General features: G+C 44.6%; 1 protein-coding gene across 2 annotated transcripts in view; it reads right to left on the minus strand.

Moving 5' to 3' along the window:
• SLC4A5 (solute carrier family 4 member 5) overlaps window positions 1-18,577 on the minus strand; it is a 135,742-nt gene that overhangs the window by 7,524 nt on the left and 109,641 nt on the right. The window contains exons 22-23 of one of the 2 annotated variants that reach the window (XM_075858486.1): window positions 15,301-15,474; window positions 11,075-11,230 (exon numbers count right to left, since the gene is read on the minus strand). In XM_075858486.1, coding sequence (XP_075714601.1) covers window positions 11,075-11,230; window positions 15,301-15,474 — 330 coding nt within the window. Of the gene's footprint in view, window positions 1-11,074; window positions 11,231-15,300; window positions 15,475-18,577 lie in introns of those variants that run through there. The other variant, XR_012882503.1, reaches the window with a different exon arrangement.

Here is an 18,577-nt window from a genome sequence, read left to right on the forward strand (position 1 = left end):
CCCTGTGCCCTCTGTGGATGCTGCCCCAGTGCCCTCTGTGGATGCTGCCCCAGTGCCCTCTGTGGATGCTGCCGCAGTGCCCTCTGTGGATGCTGCCGCAGTGCCCTCTGTAGATGCTGCCACAGTGCCCTCTGTAGATGCTGCCACAGTGCCCTCTGTAGATAATGCAACAAACCCCTAGATAATGCCACAGTGCCCTCTGTAGATAATGCCACAGTGCCCTCTGTAGTTAATGCAACACACCCCTAGATAATGCCACAGTGTCCTCTGTACATACTGCCACAGTGTCCTCTGTACATACTGCTACAGTGCCCTCTGTAGATGCTGCCACAGTGCCCTCTGTAGATGCTGCCAGTGTTCCCTCTGTAGATGCTGCCACAGTGCCCTCTGTAGATGCTGCCGCAGTGCCCTCTGTAGATGCTGCCGCAGTGCCCTCTTTAGATGCTGCCACAGTGCCCTCTGTAGATGCTGCCACAGTGCCCTCTGTAGATGCTGCCACAGTGCCCTCTGTAGATGCTGCCACAGTGCCCTCTGTAGATGCTGCCACAGTGCCCTCTGTAGATGCTGCCACAGTGCCCTCTGTAGATGCTGCCACAGTGCCCTCTGTAGATGCTGCCACAGTGCCCTCTGTAGATGCTGCCACAGTGCCCTCCATAGATGCTGCCACAGTGCCCTCCGCTCTGTAGATGCTGCCACAGTGCCCTCTGTAGATGCTGCCACAGTGCCCTCCGTAGATGCTGCCACAGTGCCCTCCGCAGATGCTGCCACAGTGCCCTCCGCAGATGCTGCCACAGTGATGTCAGGAGCTTGCCCAGAGCTGGAGTCCCGGAGCAGAGCCGCTTCTAGCACTCTGTCTGGGATTCCAGCTCTGCTCGTGACATCACTGTCTATATATGGACATGGATGTCAGGGACAACCCCAGAGCTAGAGTTCCGGGCAGAGCGCTAGTAGGCTCTTCCTGGGACTCCGGCTGTGCTCCTGACATCACTGGGACTCCTGCTCTGGGGAAGCCCCGGACATCATTGTCGATGTATGGACAGCGATGTCAGAGGCTTCCCCAGAGTTCCAGAGCAGAGCCTATACTAGCGCTCTGCCCAGGACTCCGGCTCTGGGGAAGCCCCAGACATCGTGTGTCCAAACATGGACACTGATGTCAGGGAATTCCACAGAGTCCCGGAGCAGAGCCTATACTAGCGCTCTGCCCGGGTCTCCGCTCTGGGGAAGCCCCAGACATCGCTGTTCATATGTGGACAGCAATGTCAGCGAATTCCAGAGTCTCGGAGCAGAGCCGATACTAGCGGCTCTGTGTCCCGCGGGCCGCAGATGACAGCCCCAGGGGCCGCATTCGGCCCGCGGGCCGCGTGCTTGGGACACCTGGGTTACAAGGTGGCGCGAGGGGTGTGGAAAAGGTAATAAATGTGAAGGTTCAAGTGCAGTTCCCCCTCTTATCTTCTGCTCCAACGAGAGGTACACCTTCTGTAGAGTGGGAAGATCTTGAGCCTTCATTTTCTCTAATTTCTGCCTTCACCCTCTTCCTGACGGCTGATGAACTCCTGCAGCAGGTTGCACAGCGAGTGGCTCTTGAAGGGACAGCCTGGCTGAATTCACTGTTAGCAGGGAGGAAGAGAGAAGTAAGCGAACCGGCCCAAGAGCAGTTACCATCAGCTACTTGAGGTAGGCCGCAACACGTCACACCTCCCCCAGCTAGATTAAGCCCTAGCCCAGCCGCCAGGGGTTCTCACTGGCCTCGTGTTGCCTCCGCTGCTGGTAGTGGTAGCGCCGCAAGTGCGAATTGTGGGGCCGAGGTAGTTGCGTGTGCTGGTCAGAGGCGTTCCTCCTCCGTTGCCTCAACGGGGAATGTGATCCCTCCCTCGCCCGACCCGTGCCTCTTATCTCCCGCCTCATGGGCCTCAGAGACCCGCATCGTATGCAGCTACAGGGGTGCCAGCGATTCCTGCACCCGCCGCTGCGGAGCGAAGGGTGAGGAATGCTAATACCCCTCTACTTACAGGCCAGGACAGCGTTGAGGCGGTCCTGCATCTGATGTTGCTAAGATGGTGTCCTACCATGAAGTGCATCAGGAAGCACATTGTGTGATCGCACCGGCTGTCCCGCTGTCCCAGGAGTCTTCCATTGCCTGTCCGCCAGGAGGGAGTCAGCCTTTGGTTCTAGCGACCTTGCCTGCGGACATGGTGCAGGTCCCCTTGGCCGGTTTCTTGGTTCGACCTCGGGTTGACCAGGAATTTAACCTTGTTGGAACTCTTTCCTATCATTGTAGCAGTTGAGTTGTGGGGCCGTGAGTTGACTAACAGACGCATTCATTTTTGGACGGATAATATGTCGATGTTCAATGTGTTTGTAATAAAATGGCTGACGCATTGTCTCGTTCGCAGATGTTGTTGTTCCGGGACTTGCATCCAATAGCATTTGGAGAGGGGGAACCCCGCCGTCACTTATGGGCCCTAGTAGAGGAGAACTTGTAAGTCTGTTGATGGGTTCTGTTGTTCTACGTGGAAGAGCCATTGCAAGTCGTGGTCCGTTTGGATGGAGGTAGCGGATAATGTTTTTCCGGTTAATGACAACCGGCATTTGGATCTACTTTACTCTAGAATTTATAGTTCACTTGCGTAAGTCAGTCTGTAGCGCCGCTATTGTAGGCAGACATTTGGCCGACGTGGCTTTTATGTTCAAGTTAAGGGGGGTTACTGATGTCACAAAATCCTTTGTGGTGCGGCAAGCGCTTAAAGAATAGAAGAAAGAAAAAGTCACACGGGATATGAGACGTCCTGTTTCCTTTGTATTATTAGGCAAAATCTTGGTGGCAGCGTTGCAGGTTTGTCGAGATCATTATGAAGATTCCCTGTTTCGTGCAGCATTTTCCTTGGCTTTATTTGCTGCATTGTGCGTTAGCGAATTGGTGCCCCCTAGTGCTGTCAAGGCAGGGGGACTGGCATTTTCGGATGTGGTGATTGGTTCTGAATTTTTTAAAGTTTGTGTGCATAGATCTAAGGCGGACCAGTTGTGAAGGAGTTCTTGGTTATCCATCGGTCAGTTAGGTGAGCTGCATTGCCCAATGGCTGTAGCGTCTGAGTTTTTGAAGGTACGTGCCCCAGGGCCGCAGTTTTTGTTACACACCAACTCCTCCACCCTTACTCGTTTCAATTCACCACAGTTTTTAAGTCATGCCTATGGCATCTGGGTCTGCCGGCACATGAATTTGGGACACATTCTCTCCTCATAGGTGCAGCCACTGAAGCGGATGCACTGGGTTTGGAAGACACTGCAATAATGTGGTTAGGCAGGTGGACTTCTGGGAGTTTTAAGTCTTACGTACGCCCGGATTTAGTGGTCAAGGAGGGTTGATGTGTTTTAATTTCCTTGATTCCTTGATTGTTTTGTGTTGAAATAATGATGTTTTGTGTGTTGATGTACTGATGTTATCGTTTTCTTTACTCGGCAAGATCTGGCAGGCCCCAAGTTTGGATCATAGGGCACTCATACGTGCATGGGGCCACTATCCGTGTGGCTTGGCGGGCTCTGGGTGCCATTTTGGGCTTGGTTCACGCAGAGGTGCAGTGGTACGGTTTCCTGGGGCATGCGGTGGGTACAGTTGTTGCCAAAGCTGGTATCTTTAGCTACTAACGCTAATTTTCCATCGGTGTTGATCGTACATGCTGGGGAAAACGACAGGTCAAGTAAAACTAGCGCAGTTATTGTCCTTTATGTGCTTAGACCTGGGTCGTTTGCAGCAACTATTTCCTAAGTGCGTTTTAATCTGGTCAGAGATAGTGGCCAGGTCAGTATGGCGCGGTGCCAAGGATATCTCCGCAATCGAGAGAGCTTGGAGATTGGTGAATGCACGCATTTCCCGATTTGTGTTCTCGTTGGGGGGAATAGCTTTGCGTCATCGCTTATTAGAAGGTGACAATGCAGGACTACTGGCTCCAGATGGCGTACTTTAAATGATATCGGCCTTGAGATTTTCATTTTAGATTTGCTCGACGGGGCCAAGCGAGGTTTGGAGCTTTTTAGTGGGAGTGGTCGGGAAATCTAGCAGGTTTCTTGGTTTCCCTTCATGGCAGAGTTTTTAGCTATGAAGGCGGTTTAGTACCCTACATGCCTGCTGGAACAGCGGTTCAATGGTATCTCAGGCTTTGGAAGAACATTAACCAGTTCAGGACCGGACTATTTTGAGCCTTCAGGTCCAGACACCGTTTAGCCATTTTTAGCACGTGTTAGTTAAATGGCTATAACTTTTTTATTTGTTGGGCTAACAACGTGATTTTTGCGATGTTTTTTCCGTAGACAATGCAGGTTTCTTTTTATTTTATCATTTTTATACACATCCTTTTTGCTATTTTCGAATTTTTATTCTTAAAGTTTGAAAATAATAGTAAAAAAATAAGCTTGTTTACATTTCAGTTATTTTTTTTTGGTAATAACATAGTTTTACCCTAAAATAGACCTTTTATTTGGGATCGTCATGGTCTACCGTAAATTTTAATATATTACATGTCTATATTAGAGTAATTGGGTCAGCGCTAGTGTTACAACCATGATTGGCCGGGGGGGGGAACATTTTTTTTTGAGGTGTGTATTTTATGTGTATTTATTATTTTTATCAAATATATATTATTTTTATCATATATATATATATCAAAAAAGACCTTTGGGGAACTTTATATATATTTTTTTCTTTCTTTTACACCATGTTTTTCCACTGTAACTGGAGCTGCACAGCAGCCCCAGTTACAGGGGAAATCAGCCCTCTCATAGTGACGCTTGTAACTAATAGGGCTGTGCTGGGTCTAGTAAGACCCAGCAGCAGTCTGTCACTAACGGCACCCGGCGATCATGTGACCAGTCACATGAACACCAGGAGGAATAGAGACAGCGCCGCTGCTGCTGTCTCTATTCCTATACACAGCGTTCATTGAGGGCTGTGTACAAGTGATCAGAGAAGACAGAAGCAGCGAAAGCTGCTTCTATCCTCTCCTCAGGGTCCCCGGCAGTCACTGACAGCTGGAGACCCGACATTCAGCTGCCCGATCGCTCAGGCAGCAAGTTAAAACCCAAGCCGTAAAAAGACTATGGCTCAAGTTTTAAGAACCAAGACCGCTGGCCGTAAAAACACAGCCAGCGGTCGGGAACCAGTTAAAGAGGATAAAGCTTTCAAGCTGATTACATTTTTATTTTATTATTCAAAAAATATTGTTTTGAAAATAAAGCTGTGGCCACTTCCACTTCCTAATACAACGTGTCTTGGTTTTATTATAGAATAAAGGCCTCAAGCACACGACCGTAGCGATGTGCACAGACGTGATTTTCTGGTTGGCCGGCCGCAGAGTGACACACGCGAGCCACCTGCAAATCGCGGGCCATGCACATGGCCGCATCCATTATTTTCTACGAGCCTGGACCGCAGAACACGGCCGATATAAAACATGTCCATTCTTTCTGCGGTTCAGGCTCCCGGGCCATGCACGGACCGTGGAAACCACAGTCGTGTGCACGGGCCCATGGAAATGAATGGGGCCGCAATTCACCCGTGGACTTTCGGGGGAATTGCGGCCTCAAAAGCACGTTCGTGTGCATGGGGCCAAAGAGTTAATGGATCCTGGGCGGTATGATGGTAAGGTGACTATCCTTGCAGTCTTTCCTACATACTTTCCCGCTCTTTACCATCCACATCTGGCATTAGCTTGAAAAAATGCATTAAAAAAAACTGCATCAAAATGGCACGTGAAAACACCTGAAGAACTCTTGTAGGCCTGGTTCACACATCGTGTATGTGTTTTTGCGCAGTTACACTTGTGGAATCCGCACCTAAATTTGGCAGCATTTTTGCAGCGTACAATGTAAGCGAGTGTTGTTTTAACAAACCTCATTCACTAAGGCCTTATTTATACGAGCGTAGTTCACGTCCGTGATACGTGCGTGAAAATCACGCGCGTCACACGGACCTATGTAACTCAATGGGGCCGTTCAGACAGTTCGTGATTTTCATGCAGAGTGTGTCCGCTGCGTAAAACTCACGAAATGTCCTATACTTGAGCGTTTTTCGCGTATCACGCACCCATTGAAGTCAATGGGTGCGTGAAAATCACGCGCGGCACACGGAGGCACTTCCGTGTGCTGCGCATGATTCGCGCAACAGTAGATCAAGAAATTAAGGGAAAAATAAAACCTCCTCCTTCCTTTCTTTTTCTAAACCTCAAAACCGCGTGTCATAAGAATGGCAAATGTGCGCAAATCACGCAGCCACGCACCAAACACTTAGGGTATGTACACACGACCTATTTTCAGATGTAATACAGGCGTTTTACGCCTCGAATTACGCCTGAAAAGACGGCTGGATTACGCCTGCAAACATCTGCCCATTGCTTGCAATGGGTTTTACGATGTTCTGTTCAGACGAGGTGTCATTTTACGCGTCGCTGTCAAAAGACGGCGCGTAAAAAGACGCCCGCGTCAAAGAAGTGCATGTCACTTCTTTGGACGTTTTTGGAGCTGTTTTTCATTGACTCCATTGAAAAACAGCTCCAATTACGTCCGTAATGAACGCCGCGAAAAACGCGAGTACTTGCAAAAACTTAATTTGTTAAGACGTGAGAACATACCCTTATGACACACGGAACTGCAAAAAGCACACGTTCGTGTGAATTTTGCCTTAAAAAAATTTGCCGCAGATTCTAGACAAGCCTTATCTGTTGCAGAAATGTTCATCCAAAGCATGACAATGGGTAAAATTCGCTGCTTAATTTGCACAAAATCGTAAAACAATCTGCATAAAACACATGCTGATTTATCGCAGAATTTGTTACGGATTTCTAGACTGGTTCAACAGCGTGATATATAAATGATGTGTGAACCAGGCCTTAGGCACCCATGTTTGTCAACTATCTAGTTTGCACAATGGTTTTTAACCCCTTAGTGTCTAAGCCTGTTTTGGCCTTGTGGACACAGCCGATTTTTGCAAATCTGACGTGTTACTTTATGTGGTAATAACTCCAGAATGCTTTTGCCTATCCAAGCGATTCTGAGATTGTTTTCTCGTGACATATTGTACTTTATGATACTGAAAAAATGTGGTCGTTAAATTCAATATTTAGAGAAAATTTGCAAAAATCGGCATTTTTCTAAATTGTAATGTATCTGCTTGTAACAGATCGTAATACCACACAAAATATTTACTAGTTCACATCCCCCATATGTCTACTTTAGATTGGCATCGTTTTTTGAACGTCCTTTTATTTTTCTAGGACATTACAAGGCTTAGAACTTTAGCTGCAATTTCTCGCATTTTCAAGAAAATTTAAAAAGGCTATTTTTTCAGGGACCAGTTCAGTTCTGAAGTGTCTTTGAGGGCCTTATATATTAGAAAGTCCCCATAAATCACCCCATTTTAAAAACTGCACAACTCAAAGTATTCAAAACAGCATTCAGAAATTATTTTAACCCTTTAGGCATTTCACAGGAAATAAAGCAAAGTAGAGGTGAAATTTACAAATTTAAAATTACTTTTTACGAAATTAATTTGTAATACAGTTTTTTCTGTAACACAGAAGGTTTTACGATCGAAACGCAACTCAATACTTATTTCCCAGATTCTGCAGTTTTTAGAAATATCCCACATGTGGCCCTAGTGTGGTAATGGACTGAAACACCGGCCTCAGAAGCAAAGGAGCACCTGGTGGATTTTGGGGCCTCTATTTTATTAGAATATATTTTAGGAACCATGTCAGGTTTGAAGAGGTCTTGTGGTGCCAAAACAGTGGAAACCCCCCAAAAGTGACCCCATTTTGGAAACTACACCCCTCAAGGAATTTTTCAAGAGGTATAGTTAGCATTTTTAGCCCACAGGTTTTTTGCTAAATTTATTGGAACTGGTCTGTGAAAATGAAAATCTACTTTTTTTTCAGAAAAAACTTACGATGTTTTAGTTTTTACAAGGAATAATGGAGAAAAAGCACCCCAACATTTGTAAAGCAATGTCTCCCGATTACGGCAATACCCCATGTGTGGTAATAAACTGCTGTTTGGACCCACGGCAGGGCTCAGAAGGGAACGAGGGCCATTTGGATTTTGGAGCGCAGATTTTGCTGGAATGGTTTTTGGTGCCATGTCGTGTTTGCAAAGCCCTGGAGGGACCATAACAGTGGAAACTCCCCAAAAGTGACCCCATTTTGGAAACTACACCCCTCAAGGAATTTTTTTAGGGGTATAGTTAGCATTTTGACCCTACACAGTTTTTGCTGAATTTATGGGAATTATGCAGTGAAATTGAAAATCTAAATTTTTTCTAATGAAATATAGTTTTAGCTGAGAATTTTTCATTTTGACAATAGATAAAGGAGAAAAAACACCCCAATATTAGTAAAGCAAACTCTTCTGAGCACAGCAATACCCCATATGTGGTAATAAACTGCTGTTTGGACACACGGCGGGGCTTAGAAAGGACGGAGCGCCATTTGACTTTTGGAGCTCAAGTTTTGCTGGAATGGTTTGCGGCCCCATGTCACATTTGCAAAGCCACCGAGGGGCCAAAATAGTGCAAACCCGGCAAAAGTGACCCCATTTGGGAAACTATACCCCTCATGGAATTTATCTAGCGGTATAGTGAACATTTTGACTCCACAGTTTTTTTGCTGAATTATTGGGATTATGGAGTGAAAATGAAAATCTACATTCTTTCCACTAAAATGTTGAATTTTTTTCATTTTCACAAGGAATAAAGGAGAAAAAGCGCCCCAACAATTGTGAAAGCCAGAACTTCTTTATTTTTTCTACACCGGAGCTGTGTGAGGGCTTATTTGTTGCAGGACAATCTGTAGTTTTCATTGGTACCATTTTGGGGTACATGCGATTTTTTGATCACTTTGTATTTCATTTTGTTGGCAAGCAAGGTGACCAAAAACCTGCAATTCTGATGGTTTTTATAATTTTTTTTTTACGGCGTTCGCCATGCGCTATGAATGACAATTTTACTTTATTCTGCGGGTCGGTACGATTACGGTGATACCAGATGTATATAGTTTCTCTTATGCTTTGCAGCGTCTGCACGATAAAATCACTTTTGTTTCAAATAATTAATTTTTTGTGTCACCATATTCTGAGAGCCATAACTTTTTAATTTTTCCATCAAAAAAGCTGTGGGAGGGCTTGTTTTTTGCAGGGCGGCCTGCAGTTTTTAATGGTATAATTTTTGGGTACATGCAACTTTTAGATCCCTTTTTTTATTCTGTTTTGCGAGGGGTAGTGACTAACAAACAGCGATTCGGGTAAAATAGCATGATATTTTTATCGTTTGGGTCGTTACGGACGCGGGGATACCACATATGTGTACTTATTATAGGAAAACTATAAGACTTATTATAGGAAAAAAGGCTGTTATAGTGTTTTTTAACATGAAACTTATTTATTTTTACTTTTTTACAACATTTTTATTAACTTGTTTTAACTTTTTTTGTGTCCCACTAGGGAACTTGAAGGCATGAAGCCCTGATCGCTATTCTAATACACTGCACTACCTACATAGTGCAGTGTATTAGAGCTGTTAGCCTAATAGGCTTCCGTACTAGGAAGCGATTGTTAGGCTACGGTTGCCATAACAACCATCGGAACACCCGCGGGTGCCGATGGTTGTCATTAGCAACCATAGGGCGCGATCTAAGGGGTTAATCGGCCGGATCGGAGCCTAGCTCCGGTCCTGGCCGTTAGAGCACGATGTCAGCTGTGACAAACAGCTGACACCCGCGCCCGTGGCAACCATCGTGGTTGCGGACAGGCTACAAGACACTTCGATGCATCGATCGCGTTGATCGATGCATCGAAGGAGTTAATCGGCTGGATCGGAGCCTAGCTCCGGTCCTGGCCATTGCAGAGGGGTGTCGGACAGCTGATTGCCGGCGGTGATAGCGCTGGCTCAGCTTCTGAACCAGCGCCATCACATACACCCCGTCATGGAGCTGTGATTGGTCAGTCTGCTTTGACTGACCAATCACAGCGATCGCCGGCAGGAGACCGCTGTGAATGGTCCCCTGCCGTCTTACTGTGCCGATCAACTGTCATAAACAGTTGACGGCACAGTTCTGTCACCTTGTCCTTTGACAGGGTGACAGTTTTTAGCCAGGACGCACCGGTACGTCCCGGTGCCTTAAAGCACTGCAATACAGGACGTACCGGTGCGTCCTGGTGCGGTAAGGGGTTAAGCACCACGTGCTTTTCTGTTTGTCAACATAAAACCAGAGTGTCATAATGATGCCAGCTGCGCGAAAATCACGCAGCCACACACCATGTGCTGATGCCACACGGACCTTTTGCGCGCATAAAACGCAGCGTTTTTTGCGCTCGCAAAACGGACATGTCCGTGTGAATAAGACATAAAGGAGGTTTAGATTTAAACTTGTGTAAAATGAATTAGGATTTGATCCTTGAATTGTGATTTTAGGGATTCCAGCAGCAATTGGCAATAACTCATGTGGTAAGGCTCTTTATTTATATGGGTGACAAAAGCGCCATCTGGTGGAAATTTACTGCAAGGGAAACATGAATTCAATCACTAAACAGGCTGTATAGAAATATATGAATGTGTCTGATATATTCCTCAGCGCTTTACAATTGGGGTAGTTACAAACAAGTAAAGTGATGAATAATCATCATACAAGTTTACAATGTAAATGTACTCTATTGTGTTTATATACCCTAAATGACACTATTAACCACATTAGAACATATTGAGCATGTATATTCCTCTGTTTTAGACAAATTGGATTATAATCTGAGAATCCTTGAGCATAAATTTGGCAAGACTGAATAATTGGAGAAAAGAATGCAATGGTTGCAAACCAAGCTAGAGATTGTCTCAGACATTATATATGTGTCGGGAGATTTTGCCAGTGTTGACGGATCAGTAATCTAGAATCTGTGCTTGGCCGTGGATTATCATCAGATCCCACCCGAATCGTCTGGTTGTACCTACCAATATCTAATGCTGCAGCGACCTCCAGAGTGAACATGGCTGCCATCGCGATCTATGATCACCGTCCACATCTTCACATTGATCCAGACTTACCTCATCACTATCCTCTTCATCTTTGCCTTTCTTCTTCTTGGTCTTGTCTTCCTGCTTTTTCTTTTCCTTTTCTGGTAATATGTCATCCAACCAAGCAAGGTCATGTTGGCTGAATACCCAGTCCAGCATCTTTCTCACCATCATTAAGCCAAGGATCTGGAAAGGAACCAGAAAAACAACCCAAACTAGGCATTATACATGACGTCTGCTACTATCCTATACTAAGCTCAACACTGCGGGCCAGATTTATTAAAGGGGATGGCCACTTTCTAGTCAAATTTCTAAAATAGCATAAACTGCTGGGTTCTGACAGGGGCAACTGTAACTTCTCTCTTTGCTTCCTCCTGTGTGGAATTTCAAGGCTCCCTAATCTCCCTGGATCGGCTGCATAAACAGTGGATGACGGCGGTGGTGCCGTCCATAGCTGTCAAGATGGAGGCAGTCACAAGATTTACCCAGGTGACCGCCTCCCTTGCTGCCTGCGCTTTTGCACTGGCGCCGAATGATGGCTGTACGCGTTTAGCCAATGCGCAGATACAGGCAGCAGGATCTCCTATGTCTGCGCATGCGTCAGGGAAGCAGAACGTGTAAGATAGTAGAGCCGGAGACTGCAGGGTGATGAGCGCGAGGGCTACATATGCCCCCAGGCCACCAGTTTCCCTCCATTGACATATCTTTAGCAGGTATAAGCACATGTGCTATATTACTTCAGCGAGATTTATTTATTAAGACGGCAAGTAGATAGATAGATAGATAGATAGAGAGAGAGAGAGAGATAGATAGATAGATAGATAGAGAGAGAGAGAGATAGATGATAGATAGATGATAGATAGATAGATAGATAGATAGATAGATAGATAGATAGATAGATAGATAGGAGAGAGAGATGAATAGATGATAGATATATAGAAATGAGATAGATAGATAGATAGATATGAGATAGATAGACAGACAGACAGACAGACAGACAGATAGATAGGTAGATATGAGAGAGAGATGAATAGATGATAGATACAGTGAAGGAAATAAGTATTTGATCCCTTGCTGATTTTGTAAGTTTGCCCACTGTCAAGGTCATGAACAGTCTAGAATTTTTAGGCTAGGTTAATTTTACCAGTGAGAGATAGATTATATATAAAAAGAAAAACAGAAAATCACATTGTCAAAATTATATATATTTATTTGCATTGTGCACAGAGAAATAAGTATTTGATCCCTTTGGCAAACAAGACTTAATACTTGGTGGCAAAACCCTTGTTGGCAAGCACAGCAGTCGGACGTTTTTTGTAGTTGATGATGAGGTTTGCACACATGTTAGATGGAAGTTTGGACCACTCCTCTTTGCAGATCATCTGTAAATCATTAAGATTTCGAGGCTGTCGCTTGGCAACTTGGATCTTCAGCTCCCTCCATAAGTTTTCGATGGGATTAAGGTCTGGAGACTGGCTAGGCCACTCCATGACCTTAATGTGCTTCTTTTTGAGCCACTACTTTGTTGCCTTGGCTGTATGTTTCGGGTCATTGTCGTGCTGGAAGACCCAGCCACGAGCCATTTTTAATGTCCTGGTGGAGGGAAGGAGGTTGTCACTCAGGATTTGACGGTATATGGCTCCATCCATTCTCCCATTGATGCGGTGAAGTAGTCCTGTGCCCTTAGCAGAGAAACACCCCCAAAACATAATGTTTCCACCTCCATGCTTGACAGTGGGGACGGTGTTCTTTGGGTCATAGGCAGCATTTCTCTTCCTCCAAAAACGGCGAGTTGAGTTAATGCCAAAGAGCTCAATTTTAGTCTCATCTGACCACAGCACCTTCTCCCAATCACTCTCAGAATCATCCAGATGTTCATTTGCAAACTTCAGACGGGCCTGTACATGTGCCTTCTTGAGCAGGGGGACCTTGCGGGCACTGCAGGATTTTAATCCATTACGGCGTAATGTGTTACCAATGGTTTTCTTGGTGACTGTGGTCCCAGCTGCCTTGAGATCATTAACAAGTTCCCCCATGTAGTTTTCGGCTGAGCTCTCACCTTTCTCAGGATCAAGGATACCCCACGAGGTGAGATTTTGCATGGAGCCCCAGATCGATGTCGATTGACAGTCATTTTGTATGTCTTCCATTTTCTTACTATTGCACCAACAGTTGTCTCCTTCTCACCCAGCGTCTTACTTATGGTTTTGTAGCCCATTCCTGCCTTGTGCAGGTCTATGATCTTGTCCCTGACATCCTTAGAAAGCTCTTTGGTCTTGCCCATGTTGTAGAGGTTAGAGTCAGACTGATTAATTGAGTCTGTGGACAGGAGTCTTTTATACAGGTGACCATGTAAGACAGCTGTCTTTAATGCAGGCACCAAGTTGATTTGGAGCGTGTAACTGGTCTGGAGGAGGCTGAACTCTTAATGGTTGGTAGGGGATCAAATACTTATTTCTCTGTGCACAATGCAAATAAATATATATAATTTTGACTATGTGATTTTTTTTTTTTTTATATAATCTATCTCTCACTGGTAAAATTAACCTAGCCTAAAAATTCTAGACTGTTCATGTCTTTGACAGTGGGCAAACTTACAAAATCAGCAAGGGATCAAATACTTATTTCCTTCACTGTATATAGAAATGAAATAGATAGATAGATAGATAGATAGATAGATAGATAGATAGATACTTTATTTATCCCCAAAGGGAAATTGGTTTACAGTACATATTATACAAAAACAATACAACATACATCGACAACATATAATAAAATATGTATTAAAAAGCATCATCACACACTACAAAAACATTATAAAGTGCAATAGCTTTTGGCATAAAAGATCTTTTAAATCGTTCTTTCCTACATCTAAATTGTAGTAATCGATCACTAAAACAGCTTTGTTTATCGATTAAAATGCTATGCAACGGATGCAACTCCTCCAACTTTAAATGCACTAATCTTCCTTAATAACCTTTTATTTAATACCTCCTCAAATAAAGGCACCTCACTAACCATGATCGCTTTTCCCTTTTTGATCACCTTACTCGATTTATTCTTTTCAGCTTCTCTAATGTTACTTCCCCAACAGACAGCACCATAAAATAGAACGCTAGCGACCACAGAGTTATAAAACATTAACATAATTTTATCACAGACATTAAACGAGCGCAAGTTACGTAAAAGATACAACCGGCTCAATGCTTTTTTGTACACCTTTTCTGTATTCTCGATCCAATCCAAATTCTGGTCCAAATATATACCCAAATATTTGTACGATGTCACTCTCTCCACTTCCTGATTTAGAATAGACACCGGCGCCACTATCTCTTTTTTTCGGCATAAATCAATAATCATTTCTCTTGTTTTCCCAATATTTAATTCCAACCCATTATCCACACTCCATTTAACAAATTCAGATATCACATCCCTATATTCTTTATCACAGCCCCCCTTTACTGCCCCCATAATCACGGAATCATCAGAGAATTTCTGCAGATGACAACTTCCAGTATTGTACCTAAAATCTGCCGTATATAGCGCAAATAAAAACGGCGATAACACAGTCCCCTGTGGTGCTCCATTATCACTTATTTCTATCCTCCATGTACATTGCCCACTCCGCACACACTGGGGGCGTCCTCTTAAATAATCAAATATCCAATTAGACACTCTAGGGTTAATTTGCATTCCTTCCAATTTATTTTTCATTAGATCCGGCCTTATCAAATTAAAAGCACTAGAAAAATAAAAAAACATGACTCTCACTATCACCCCCTGCGCCTCCAAAAAAGAGTACGCCCTATGTAAAAAATATAAAACTATAAAAATATAAAAGTAACATAGTAAGATTAAGTGTGGCAGTAAGTCCACACTTATCTTAGAGTGTTGCTCCAGAAAAAGGCAAAACAGTACAATCAGCGTCATGGATCAATTAACCATCTCAAGCAATCTATAACAGATTTAATAGGATTAGAAAAACATGGCCGCTTTCTTAAGAGAACAGGTTGCATGTGGTGTTACAGCTGCAATACCAGACCCAACCCATGCACAGGTGTGGCACTGTTTTGGGATAAAGCAGCCATGTTTTTATAATCTGACCTGTACAACCCCTTTAAACTATAGTACCGCATTAAATTCAAATCACAAGCAATATACATGATATTCATTGAAACTATATCCATTTCTTTTAACATTTTATAGAGATGTTATACCGTACAAAGACATCTATAGACTCCACACTTGTTCCTCACCATGACAGGGAAAATGATGGCAGCAACTGTAGACTTGAGAACCCACAGCACAGCGAGACAGACAATCTGGACAACAGTGAAGAGATGAACTCGCCGGAGAGGGACATGTCGGAGATATGCATAGTCAGGCTGGTGCTTTGCGGGCATCATGAAGAGCTTACAGCGGTCCCAGAACTAGCAAGAAATTAGTTTTTCATCACAATGCAATATTTTCTATAATTATTTCTATAGAAATCATCATCATGCACCAGGGTTGAAATGATGGTATTGGGGAGAACAGCTGAGGAACCTACTGGACCTTTTATGGCTAACATTTCGTCAAAACACATTATGGGTCAGCAATACAGGGCTTGTTATACAGGGTATAACCCAAGACTTTACCGTGGCTAAGCAATGACATTGATGGTTTATTACTATTCAGATCTTGCTATGACAAACTCATGAATGATGTTCCTCAAGAAGACATTGGTACAAATGGATCGTCACAGATATATCATCATATGTAGCGTAGTACAAGTAACATGCTGTCTAAGGAGAAGGACATGACCAGACATCTTGTCATGACTAAGTTCAGTAAACAGGAGGTCACTGAGGGATAAGTTGTACCAAAATATGGCACATAAATAGAGTACATATGCATTATCATTTAATTTATTAAAAAAATATTTTGGGGATAAAGCAGAAAAATAAACAATTTCCAAACAGTTTATTATTTCTCTCTTTCACGCTAGACCCCAATCATCATAAATAATTCTATAGCTTTAATGTACATGTAGCTGCGGTTCTGAGGATACCAAATATGTATATATTATTTTGTATCTTATGAATTACATTTAATATTTTTTTTTTTATTATTATTATTATTAAAAAAATGTGTTTGGTTTTTTATTCATTTTTTCTGTCCTTACTTTTTTTATATATTTTTTCTTAATCACATAAGTATGCCCTAACAACAGGGAATATGGCCAGCTACTGGCCCAAATCACGTCACAGGGTTTCCCCCACAGACTCTCCCTTTGTACAGTATGCTTACAAAGGGTTAAACGGCAGAGATCAATGATTTGCCTGATCGTGCGGGCACAGGAGCAGTGCCCGCGCAATCAGCATGACGACTACATGTGCTTGTTAAGATGCAGCTAGTGCCTGCCGCTCATGAGGAGTATACTCATCATATGTCGGCAAGCAGCAGTAAAAGGACAAATGCTTTAGCAATGCTGACAGTTAGATGGGACCTCTGCTTGCTCTCCTAAAAGCCCTAGGCACTGCTGGCATTAGTAGTGAGCACAATCCGTCTTTTTTCATAGGTCCTTGTTCATAGTACAGAGATTTTCCTCCATGTTGAAAGTGTCAATCAGGGGCAAAACAAGTGACTATGAGGCTCAAGAGCAAAATTTGGAAGAGAGCCCCAAGATACACCCTGAATAACTTCAGCAGCAAGTGAGTTCTGATGTCAAAGTTCTGAAGCATAAATGTTATGCTACATCCCTTCAGTCTGAAGGGGTGTAGCATAACATTTATGAGGGGTTCCAACCTCTTGCTTGGCAGTAATTGTAACATGCCCTTTTCTGATGTTTGGGACCGACACTCCCTGTCCGTGGCCCCAACCCTACATTTTCTTTCTCGCCTTTCCTACACTTTTCGATACCTGGTCCGCATGCTTTTTATGACCTATGGACCACCAGACTCATTTGAGTATCGACTACTTTGGTAAAATCCCCACCTTGCGTTCCCTTACGTCAGCGGACAATGGACACAATCTGGTCCAATCACGCCCCACTGCTAGCTCTCCTAAACCTTTCCTCTCCATGTAGATGTCACTGGCCGCTAAATGAGCCCCTCTTGACAAATCCCCTGTCACGTGATGAACTGCACAATTCCTTTCAAAATAATTCACTGACAAGGCAGCCACCGCTCTGACTCTACATTATGGGAGTCAGACAGAACGTGACAAGTATTCTATTTCTACGACAGAGATTTATGGATTCTGCCAAATTAAACATTACTACTACTTGATTTTTAGGACCTCTACGTTTTTCCCTGCCTGACTATTTCAATACATCTGATTACAGGGTGTCTCATCAAAGGGCATTTTTTTCCTACGTTTACAGCCTCCTTAACAGTATGTCTAATGTCCCACACCATAAGCGCTCATAAATGCTTAAATACAGGGGCGTAACTAGGAAAGACTGGGCCCCATAACAAACTTTTGACTGGAGCCCCCCCCTCCCCTGGGTGTCACACAACCCCCCCCTTGTAGATAGTGCCTTTTTTACAGCCCCCCTGTAGATAACGCCATACAGCCCCCCTCTGTAGATAGCGCCATACATCCCCCTGTAGAGAACGCCATACAGCCCCCCTGTAGGGAACGCCATACAGCCCCCCTGTAGAGAACGCCATACAGCCCCCCTGCAGAGAACGCCATACAGCCCCCCCTGCAGAGAACGCCATACAGCCCCCCCTGTAGAGAACGCCATACAGCCCCCCCTGTAGGGAACGCCATACAGCCCCCCCCTGTAGAGAACGCCATACAGCCCCCCCTGTAGAGAACGCCATACAGCTCCCCCCTGTAGGGAACGCCATACAGCTCCCCCCTGTAGGGAACGCCATACAGCGTCCCCCCTCCCAAAAAAATGCGACCTACAGTGTGTCCTACAAAATACATGTATCCCCTCTCCACAGGATCTCCACAGGATAGGGGATACATGAGTGATCGCTGGCAGCGATAGGGAGAACGGGGGACTGAAAGTCCCCTGAACTTCTCCATGACTAACCTCTGACTTCCGGCGTCTGCGCAGCTCTATAAAAATGAAAGGAGCGCTGGTCACGCATGCGCACAAGCACGACCGGCGCTCCATTCATTTCTACGGAGCTGCCGACACAGACCCCGGAAGTCCGAGGTTTGTGATGGAGAACTTCAGGGGACTTTCAGTCCCCCGTTCTCCCTATCAATGCCAGCGATCACACATGTATCCCCTATCCTGTGGAGATCCTGTGGAGAGGGGATACATGTCCTGTGGAGATCCTGTGGAGAGGGGATACATGTCCTGTGGAGATCCTGGTGCAACAGCCCGATGGGGATGAGGGAAAGTGCGGAGACCAATGTTGGGAGTTGTAGTACTCACGGTGGCTGTAGACCTCTCACACTCCTGCGGAGCTGGCACAGTGAAGGAGGGGGATCTGCATATGTATGGGTGGTAGTTGTTGATTCCCCCTGGGGCACACCCTGTGGTGCTGTCTCCTGGTGGATGGGATATGGGGTGCCCTTGATGTTAGTGGG

This window comes from Rhinoderma darwinii, chromosome 3 (genome assembly GCF_050947455.1).
Source record: "Rhinoderma darwinii isolate aRhiDar2 chromosome 3, aRhiDar2.hap1, whole genome shotgun sequence".
NCBI classification, from domain to species: domain Eukaryota; kingdom Metazoa; phylum Chordata; class Amphibia; order Anura; family Rhinodermatidae; genus Rhinoderma; species Rhinoderma darwinii.